General features: G+C 39.0%; 1 protein-coding gene across 1 annotated transcript in view; it reads right to left on the reverse strand.

The window, feature by feature from the left end:
• Positions 1-11,061, reverse strand: part of PIGK (phosphatidylinositol glycan anchor biosynthesis class K) — a 153,122-nt gene extending 142,061 nt beyond the window's left edge. Inside the window, exons 1-3 of the mRNA XM_004002091.4 lie at positions 10,947-11,061; positions 7,284-7,337; positions 1,511-1,602 (exon numbers count right to left, since the gene is read on the reverse strand). Of these exons, the coding sequence (XP_004002140.1) occupies positions 1,511-1,602; positions 7,284-7,337; positions 10,947-11,039 (239 nt within the window). The 5' untranslated portion in view covers positions 11,040-11,061. The remainder of the gene's footprint in view (positions 1-1,510; positions 1,603-7,283; positions 7,338-10,946) is intronic.
• Between the last annotated feature and the right edge of the window lie 322 nt (positions 11,062-11,383).

Raw genomic sequence — 11,383 nt, forward strand, 5'->3', positions numbered from 1 at the left:
ACTCGATGGACATGAGTTTGAGTGAACTCCGGCAGTTGGTGATGGACAGGAAGGCCTGGCGTGCTGCGATTCATGGGGTTGTAAAGAGTCGGACACGACTTGGCAACTGAACTGAAATGAACTGAAGTCCTGTAAAGAAGGTGGTACCATCACCAGGTAATAGCCAAGGAAACAGGCCTAGTATGGCAAAGTGACTAACCAAAATCACCACTGAACCACTGAACCCAGATTTCAAAGTCAGATCTAACTGCAAAACTGCTTCCACACTGTCTCACATGGTAGAGAGGAACCATAGGACTACATGAATCACACCTAAGTAACCAAACTGACTGCAGTTTCTTCTATAACTGCTTCTGAAGTAGCTAAAATAGATCTATCATATCTGACAAACCAAAGGTGAAGGACAGATATTTGCGGGTGGAGGTGTGGAAGCTCTGCTTAGTACCTGAGCTCCCTCATACTATTAGGGAATATATCACTTTACGAGTCTTCACAGAAGGCAGAGGGCCCCTCCCTATACAGAAGCCAACAATGCCACACGGTCATTCTTCCCGTCACCCCTGCAGCATGCACATGAGCACTTAATCTATGCTCTGCCAACATGACATTCCCATCAAGTACGCTAAATTAAAAGCTGGAGATGGTAAGAAACTGGGACAACAAAGGTCAGATTTTGGCAGCAGTAGCAACATTAAGTTTCCAAAGGCAATGGTGGCAGCTGTGTAATAGCTGAGTCTGCTGCTGCTGCTAAGTCGCTTCAGTCATGTCCGACTCTGTCCAACCCCATAGATGGCAGCCCACTAGGCTCCCCCATCCCTGGGATTCTCCAGGCAAGAACACTGGAGTGGGTTGCCATTTTCTTCTCCAATGTATGAAAGTGAAAAGTGAAAGTGAAGTCGTTCAGTCATGTCCGACCCTCAGTGACCCCATGGACTGCAGCCTTCCAGGCTCCTCCATCCATGGGATTTTCCAGGCAAGAGTACTGGAGTGGGGTGCCATTGCCTTCTCCGTAGCTGAGTCTAGCCTTCAGCAATTTGAGGCTGCATTCCTGTCATCAGACTGGTTTTATGCTATGATTTTTAGACTCGTCTTTTCTGTTACATAGTCTCTCCTGTTTCTGACTCTTCAAGGGCTCAACCCTCCCAGCAAATTGGTAAACTAATCAATATGTTTTCAACAAATATCTTTTCTACTTGAATCAGTCAGAATTGCCTTCTGTTACCTACAATTAAACCCAGACTGAGGCACTGAATAATTAAATAAGGGACACTGAACAATTACACTTTATCAAATCTTCCTACCTTAGTATTTATTGATTGCTGTTTTATATAATTTGCCATTATAGTCTTAAATTAAAACTACTTTATACATGACAGTGTGCTGTAACAATAACAAAATAACTTCAAATTAGGTTTCTTTATGTTTTTCAAAAACAACACAAATATAACAACAGTCATCTACAGGCAATTTTCACTGAGGTTCAGAGTTAAGCTTTATTAAGAATTCTTACCTGTCAGGAATACCTAGCCTCTTGACACTTCTATAAACGGAAAGAGTATTCGCAACATGTCGATAATTAAACCAGAATCTGGACGTACAAACCTAAAGTATCAAAACAAATATATTATTTGTAGGAATCAAAATAAACTACAGAGTTACAAAATTACTTCTAAGTAGGATATAGAGATGCCTAAAAAGTGTATCATAATCAGGTCTACAAACAGCAAAGCACCTAAAGAATTGTCAATAAAACCAACCTCCCTAGAAAGAAGTCTTTCATAACTGGTCTTAAATTAAAAAAACTATTCATTGGGGTACATGCGTCTCTTTCAATTCTGGTTTCCTCGGTGTGTATGCCCAGAAGTGGGATTGCTGGGTCATAAGGTAGTTCTATTTGCAATTTTTTAAGGAATCTCCACACTGTTCTCCATAGTGGCTGTACTAGTTTGCATTCCCACCAACAGTGTAGGAGGGTTCCCTTTTCTCCACACCCTCTCCAGCATTTATTGCTTGCAGATTTTTGGATAGCAGCCATTCTGACTGGTGTCATCGCAGCACTGTTTATAATAGCCAGGACATGGAAACAACCTAGATGTCCATCAGCAGATGAATGGATAAGAAAGCTGTGGTACATATACACAATGGAGTATTACTCAGCCGTTAAAAAGAATTCATTTGAATCAGTTCTGATGAGATGGATGAAACTGGAGCCGATTATACAGAGTGAAGTAAGCCAGAAAGAAAAACACCAATACAGTATACTAACACATATATATGGAATTTAGGAAGATGGCAATGACGACCCTGTATGCAAGACAGGGAAAGAGACACAGATGTGTATAACGGACTTTTGGACTCAGAGGGAGAGGGAGAGGGTGGGATGATTTGGGAGAATGACATTCTAACATGTATACTATCATGTGAATTGAATCGCCAGTCTATGTCTGACACAGGATGCAGCATGCTTGGGGCTGGTGCATGGGGATGACCCAGAAAGATGTTATGGGGAGGGAGGTGGGAGGGGGGTTCATGTTTGGGAATGCATGTAAGAATTAAAGATTTTAAAATTTAAAAAATAAAAAACTAAAATTAAAAAAAAAAACTATTCAGCTTAAGAGAAAACAAATCTTTGTGGAATTTAATCAAATATTGAATCAACTTAGTTACTCTCAATTTATGTGATCCTATAATGTTCTTATTCCTAAAATATTAAATTTTTTAGAATCCAAGACAAGGAACATAATCTCATCACAGAATAGAAGAGAAAATTAACTACACTGGGTTATATACTATTCCTTTCACTCTGGATAGCTTCCTAATTTTAGTTGTGAAAAATGTAAGATAGAGATAAAAACAGAGCATAGAAAATGATTTTATATGCACATAAGAGAATGCATCTTAAAGAAGCTGTTGAACTGAACAGAAAACCAGAAATGATTCCAACAAACTTTACACTTGAAAAAAAAAAACTGATCCCTAAAAAAGACACCAAGGATACAAGGAAAATCTAACACAGTGCCTCAGAAGTCAGCCCTCTCGGGCATCTATTCCAAGGAAAAACCAGAGACTGGGGTTGGTTGGTAGTGTACCTACTTGCTAAGCATCCTACCTCCTATCACATACTTCTACTGATGGTTTAAGTATAATGACAGAGAACATCACAAACGTTCTTGCCCATGCAAGTGGAAAGGAACTACAAGCCTTTTTTTACAACGAATTTTCAACCTGGAATCCAATAAGGAAAACACTAAAATTTTTGACTACATTAAAGAAAAAAGTACCATATAATCCTAACAGAAATGAAAAACTTGAAATAATTATAACTTAATAAGATGAACAACTCCATTCTGAAAAATGGACAAAGGATGAGACCAAGCATTTTATAACAAAGGCATTAAAAAAGGACAGTGAAACTTTTAATAATGCTCAACTTCTGTCATAATTTTAAAAACATAAATCAAATTGATAACCATCCAAAAGCCTGACAATTCATATTATTGGGAAGACTGTGGAACATGAACACGCATATCCTACTTATGGGAAGGTAAACTAATATAAACCTTCTAAGAGGGTAATTTGCAATATACACCAAGTTTTACAATGTACTTATTTTTTTTAGTTCATATAAGCATGCAAAATCAATGATCAGTGATCAATGCAAAGAAACAGAGGAAAATAATAGAATGGGAAAGACTAGAGATCTCTTCAAGAAAATTAGAGATACCAAGGGAACATTTCATACAAAGATGGGCACAATAAAGGACAGAAATGGTATGGACCTAACAGAAGCAGAAGATATTAAGAAGAGGTAATAAGAATACACAGAAGAACCATACAAAAAAGATATTCATGATCCAGATAATCACGATGGTGTGATCACTCACCTAGAGCCAGACATCCTGGATGTGAAGTCAAGTGGGCCTTAGGAAACATCACTACGAACAAAGCTAGTGGAGGTGATGGAATTACAGTTGAGCTATTTCAAATCCTAAAAGATGATGCTGTGAAAGTGCTGAGCTCAATATGCCAGCAAATTTGGAAAACGCAGCAGTGGCCACAAGACTGGAAAAGGTCAGTTTTCACTCCAATCCCAAAGAAATGCAATGTTAAACAATTTTGAAACAACCAAACAACAGCACTCATCTCACACACTGGCAAAGTAATGCTCAAAATTCTCCAAGTCAGGCTTCAACAGTACGTGAGCAGTGAACTTCCAGATGTCCAAGCTGGTTTTAGAAAAGGCAGAGGAACCAGAGATCAAATTGCCAACATCCACTGGATCATTGAAAAAGCGAGAGAATTCCAGAAAAACATCTACTTCTGCTTTATTGACTATGCCAAAGCCTTTGACTGTGTGGATCACAATTAACTGTGGAAAATTCTTAAAAAGATGAGAATACCAGACCACCTTATCTGCCTCCTGAGAAATGTGGAAAAAATAGCTAGAACTGGACATGGAACAACAGACTGGTTCCAAATAGGAAAAGGGGTACGTCAAGGCTGCATATTGTCACCCTGCTTATTTAACTTATATGCAGAGTACATCATGAAAAATGCTGGGCTGAATGAAGCCCAAGCTGGAATCAAGACCGCCAGGAGAAAGATCAATCACCTCAGATACGCAGATGACACTCCCCTTATGTCAGAAAGTTAAGAACTAAAGAGCCTCTTGATGAAAGTGAAAGAGGAGAGTGAAAAAGTTGGTTTAAAACTCAACATTCAGAAAACTAACATTATGGCATCTGGTCCCATCACTTCATGGCAAACAGAGGGGAAACAATGGAAACAGTGACAGACTTTATCTTTTTGGGCTCCAGAATCACGGCAGATGGTGACTGCAGCCATGAAATTAAAATTTGCTTGCTCCTTGGAAGAAAGCTATGACTAACCTAAACAGCATATTAAAAAGCAGAGACATTACTTTGCTGACAAAGGTCCATCTAGGCAAAGTTTGGTTTTTCCAGTAGTCATCTATAGATGTGAAAGTTGGACTATAAAGAAAGCTGAGCACCGAAGAACTGATGCTTTTGAACTGTGGTGTTGGAGAAGACTCTTGAGTGTCCCTTGGACTGCAAGGAGATCCAACCAGTCTATCCTAGAGGAAAGCAGTCCTGAATATTCATTGGCAGGACTGATGCTGAAGCTGAAACTCCAATACTTTGGCCACCTGTTGCGAAGAACTGACTCATTTGAAAAGACCCTTATGCTGGGAATGATTGAAGACAGGAGAAGGGGACACCAGAGGATGAAATGGTTGGGATGACATCACAGCCTCAATGGACATGTATTTGAGTAAGCTCCAGGAATTAGTGGTGGACAGGGAAGCCTGGCATACTGCAGTCCATGGGGTCACAAAGAGTTGGACACAACTGAGCAACTGAACTGAACTGAACTGAAGCGTGCAAAAATATGTATTAAAGGATTTTCACTATACTATTGCCTATATTAGCAAAAACCAAAACCAATAAAGGTAGAATCAAAATCACTACCCATCAGTATTACTTTTTTCACCATGAGTATAGATTATATAACTTTTATTAAACAGAGACAAAAATGTTTTAATCAAAGCAAATCCTGAAACTAAAATGGAATCCAATTTTCTTCTATCTCCCTCTGGTGGCAAGTTTTCTCAGTCATATTACAAGAGCAAAGGGTCATTTCATTTACCTCTGCTCATCCAGTCAAGACTAAAACTAATTCAAACTAGGAGGGTAGGAGGGCAGGGGGAGAGGCAGTTGGAATATATATATATATTTAATTTGAAAAAATAACATTGAAAGAAATATATGTTTTATACTTTGAACTCAGCCCTTCCTGGTCAAATATCATAATTTTCCATTTAAGAAAGTACAATTTACTGAAGTCTCGCTCTAGTAAATCTGGGTTAACGTGTAAAAGTGTTAGTTGCTCAGTCTTGTCCAACTCTTTGTGACCCTATGGACTGTCTGCGCACGGAATTTTCCAGGCAAGAATACTGGAGTGGGTGGCCATTCCCTTCTCCAGGGGATCTTCCCAAACAGGGATCAAACCCAGGTCTCCCCAGTAGCATTGCTGGTAGATTCTTTACTGTCTGAGCACGAGGGAAGCCATTAATGTGTAAAATATTGCACAAATATGAAAACAGCAGTTGCGAAATACTCAGTGGTAATTCTTTTTCACCCTCAGTTTCTCTATGGAGACCGAGGTTGCTGAGATTAGAGAGGGGCTGTTTCAAGAACATGGAAGTTCCCAGAACAAGGAAGAGTTTAATGTGTGTGTGGTATAAGCTAACAGGCTTCTATTCTAAAGGAGCCTTCTGGAAATTAGCTGTCTGCACGTAGGCAGTTATTCCCTCTTTTAAGAATTTCCATAGAGCAACTAACTGGAAGTGTCCTTAAGTTTCCTACACTTTCCTGGTGGCTCAGAGAGTTAAGAATCTGCCTGCAATGAGGGCGACCCAGGTTCAATTCCCAGGTAGGGAAGATCCCCTGGAGAAGGAAATGACAACCCACTCCAGTATTTTTGCCTGGAAAATCCCATGGACAGAGGAGCCTGGCACACTACAGTCCATGGGGTCACAAAGAGTCAGACACAACTGAGCAACTAACACTTTAGTTTTCTACAAAACAAGTTATCTTCTCAAACTGGTGGATCATGGCCTGCTACCTCACAGTTTTGTCCAATTTAAGTGATCACTAAAACCTCTCCTCTTATCATGAGCAGCTTTTGTTCAATTCCTTTATAAAATCTCTTGTGAGGTGGTAGCATATAAAAGCTATTTGTTCCTGAAGAACAAGAAAATGAGTCATGAACCCGAACAAGGAAATGAGTCATAAGACATGTTACTATTCTATTTAATCACAATAACATAAAATTAATCTGTCTCCTTCTAAACATTTCTGTATAACTTGAATTTTCTACAATGATCATTTATTTTTGCAAACAAAAAAAAAAAATTTTAAGAAAACAGCCAAAGTAGAGAGTTTCTATAAACTAACATTATAGATAAGAAATATTCAATGTAAGTTACTAGTTTCTGTCATTAAAATACCACTACACTTCATAAAATACTTCCCTTAACAACAGGATCTCTAGCTTATCTTTCTATTTATTTACTCATCACCACTTGACAGATATACTGGAAGCAAATAATATTATTAGTTGATGTGCTCAATTTAAAATATAGCCATATTAATATAATTTCTGTTACAAAAAATAAATTTTATTCTTAAGAATTTGACTCACACAAAATTTCTCAGACACATATCTAATGTAAACAAGGTAAACCTTTATAGAATACATACCAAAACTGCCCAGTTGTTTGTATGGCCACTTCTGAAGAACTGTTCTGCTTGATCCTAGTAATCAAATAATAGCAAAAAGATTAGAAGAAAATCAAATTTCCCAGAATAAAGACTGATAAAGGGCAGTTAAGATACATGGAATTTTTAGTTTCAGTAAGTCATCACAACACAAGTTTATAAATTTCTAGTATTTGACTTTATGAAAGCCAAAATAATTTTACTTGGGGGGTTATTGTGAGAGGGGCTGTTTTTAAACATTTTATCTCAAATAGTCAGCTCTTCCTCATATGCTTCCAGTTTTCCATTCAGTCTTTAAATTATGAATGACTTATTTCATGTCTTCATTCTACACATAACAATATCCTTCCTGCTGAATAGGAATAAATATTGAATGCTTCCTATTATTTTATTTGAACTCACCAAAATGTCTGATTGAATACATTCTCTACCATACTTCCATGTACCATTTTACTATCTGTTAGAGTAAATCTTAATTACATTTGCCATCATGGAACATTAAAAATCTCAATGTCCAATACCATCCAGACACCTAATGAATATGATTTTTATTATATATTAAAATAACAGTGAATATAAACCATAATGATCTCAGATCTGCTCCTAAACAGCATTAATTATGAGAACAATCAGACTGCCTGGATTCAAATCTGGACCCTACTACTTACTAGCTGTATAAACTTAGGAAAGCTGCTTAACTAACTTCCTATGCTTCTGCTTCCCCATCTATAAAATGGTAGCATTATCTGACACACAGAATGTAGGAATGGTGATTGGAATATAATAACTGCAAAACATATATTAGCTCTTTTAATTTTCAGCTAGGAAGAAAATTTCCAGAAGAATGAAATTAAAAAAAATCACTCGAGTGCATGTGTTTGTGTTATATATATACACCTGTTACGTCTTATGGACAATCCAGAATGAACTTTTTGGCCAACCCAACCCAATGTATATCTCTTTATAAACTTCTCAACAGTTGAATAGATGCTAAAGAAAGCAACGTGCATTAGTAAGCTAGGAATCTGAAGATCTGGTTTCAGCCCAGATCCTATCCCTTACCTGGTTGTGAGACTAGACTGTCATTTAGCTCTCTGGACTTGATTTTCCTCATGTAGAAATGAGAACTGACCCAATAATCTCTAATGTCACTTCTAGCTCCAAAATTCTCACATTGTTAAGACTTCAGTGAAAAAAACTGAGATGTCAAAACTCTTCTGTGATTGTTAAGATAATATAGACACTACAAAGTTATTCAACCACATATGGTTAGTGGAGCACCTATTATGTGCCAGGTACTATGTAATGCACAGTGATTCAAAAATCACTTCAAAAGCATGCTGCTTTCTCTCAAGAATCCCTGAGGTCAATAAAGACAAGCATGCAAACACATTACACTACAATATAACATTCATTCATTCATCACATTCATTGGATACCACGTGCCAGCTACTGTTCTCAATGCTCAGAACACAACAATGGGCGAAACAATGCTAGTACTTGCCTCCAAAGAGGTTACATCAAACAGATGAGGATAAACCTCAAATTCTCTAAAGGTAAGATATACAGTATCATAAAAGAGTATAATAGGGGGACCTGACCTGGGGGGAGCCCAGCAGGGATGTCAGGGGAGGTTTCTCCAGGGAAATTTGGGTTATGATTCAACAGATAGAGAGGGAAAATAATTCCAGACAGAGAACATTACCCAAACGCCAGAAGGGACCTTAAAGGTTCTAGAAACTAAAGGAAAATTAGCATAACTAGAAGTTTTAAAGAGAGAGAGGGGAGATAGAACCAGCGTGCAGGCAGGAGCCTATGGGTCATAACCAAGATTTAGCTCTTTATCCTTAAAACAACATGAAAGTATATATAGGTGACATGGTCAGATTTGTGTATTTAAAAGTTACTCTGGCTGAGGCTTAGAGAACAGACTGGATTGAAGAAAGAATGACCTGAGGCAGACCAAGTAGGCAGCTATTGCCCTATAAATGAAAGATGATGGAATAATAGTGAGTACAAAGTGCACATGGGTTATAATATGATAGACGAGTGCTACACTAGCCAAGTGCACACAGTACAACAGTAAATGCAAGATAAAGAAAAGGAAGGTTCTACAGGGGCTAGCTTTTACTGCATTTTAGTAAATGAGCAAACAAAGAAACAGGGAGAATAACACAACAGAATGTTAAAAAGCACCACTATGTAACTACAAAAAAGAGTAATAATATCCAAAACAAAGTATACAGAATAATCTGCTAAAATATATAAGAAAAATAGAATTTCTATACATATTTATATTATCTAAACAACATGCTTCATAAATAGTGAATATATAAATTAGCAATAATTCATGAATATAAAGAAAGCATGCATGCTTTCTTTTTAAAATGGTAGAGTTGCGTATTTAAAAAGCTTTCAGCATTAGTCTAAGCTCAACGTCTGAGATCAGTCCTGGGTGTTCATTGGAAGGACTGATGCTAAAGCTGAAACTCCAATACTTTGGCCATCTCATGCGAAGAGTTGACTCATTGGAAAAAGACCCGGACGCTGGGAGGGCTTGGGGGCAGGAGAAGAAGGGGACGACTGAGGATGAGATGGCTGGATGGCATCACTGACTCGATGGACTTGAGTCTGAGTGATCAGAGTGAACTCCGGGAGTTGGTGATGGACAGGGAGGCCTGGCGTGCTGCAGTTCACGGGGTCGCAGAGTTGGGACACGACTGAGCGACTGAACTGGCTGACTGACTAACGTCTGAGATGGTGGGGAGAATGGGCTCCTATATGAAGACTGGGACGTAGGCAGAGACTAGATCATGATGTTTACACTTTACTCCGTCCAAAAACACTAAAAGTATGCAATCTAAAGAATAATCTGATCAAACTTACTTTGATGAAGACTAAAGAGAAGGAATTTGGAAGCCTGAAGAAAACAAGATAAGGTTACTGAAATAATCTAGGCAAGAAAAGACGAGGGCCTGCATCAAGTCAGTGGAACTTAAGAAGTGAAAGCAATTTTAAATATTGAGAATACAGAATTTAGTGATGATTAAAATGTGAAATAGAGGAGTTCTGTTTTGTTTTGTTTTTTTTTAATCCTAGGTTTCCAGCATAGGAGAAACCCCGTAGGAGGTGGGGTAGGTCCGAATATAAAACTTCGGACACAAATTTTCAAACGTCTGCTGTTCTGAAAAATGATGCTAGAGATGTAGGCTGCAGAACTGGACTAAAGTATTATCAGAGTACAGGGGAGAATAAAGGCTTTATATCTGGCCAGAACTTAGTGTGAGTCAAAAATAAAACACTGTACCCATCTGATTCCTAGTAGAGCGTTGTAGTTTGGTAGCGGGGACCTAGGCGCGGCACTCTAGAGCTGACCTTTCACCTACTAGGGACTGCACGCTCTTCGGAGCAAAGGATCACGCCCTCTCCCGCCGCTCAAGACTTGATTCTTTTCATTCGCCATTTTAAAAGGCTGAAACAGACAGTCACTGTCCTCTCCTGTTCCCTGCGACACCCTCCCCACAGCACCGTCAGCTTCCAGGAGGCTTCCCTCCGTAGCTGTGTATCGGACATCTGCTGGACGCTTACGGCCACGACACAGCTGTCCCCCGCAGGGCCCTGTCGTTCAGAGGGCCTGACTCCTACCTCGATCTGACTAGCGGCCAAGCTGCCGAAAGGCAAGAGCAACAACCCTGCCAGAGTAGTCAAACCCTGGCTGAGAAAACAGGTGTCGACCATGTTTGCCGGCTTCAGCGCACCTGGAGAGGCGGAGCGAGTGCCGTAAAGCAGCGCGGGGCGGGATTTGCGTAGTTTTTTTTCCTTTTCTTTGCGACACCTGCCCCGCCTCCTAGAGAGCGGCTCCCTCGCCAGCTTTCGAAAGCCTGCGCTTCCGGCAGTCCTTAGTTTCCCCGATAGCTGGGACTGAGTCTGATCCTTGAACTAAATTTTCAGGTTTTGTATTATAAAATGGACGTTTTAAAACTTTTTTGAAAAGCAATGGAGAAAAACTGTGAGCCTGTAAACTTTAAGAAGCTATTATTTCCTTTTTTGGTTAGTGTTGCCCATTCTTTGACTATATGAAA

The sequence above is a fragment of the Ovis aries genome, chromosome 1, assembly GCF_016772045.2.
Source record: "Ovis aries strain OAR_USU_Benz2616 breed Rambouillet chromosome 1, ARS-UI_Ramb_v3.0, whole genome shotgun sequence".
NCBI lineage: Eukaryota > Metazoa > Chordata > Mammalia > Artiodactyla > Bovidae > Ovis > Ovis aries.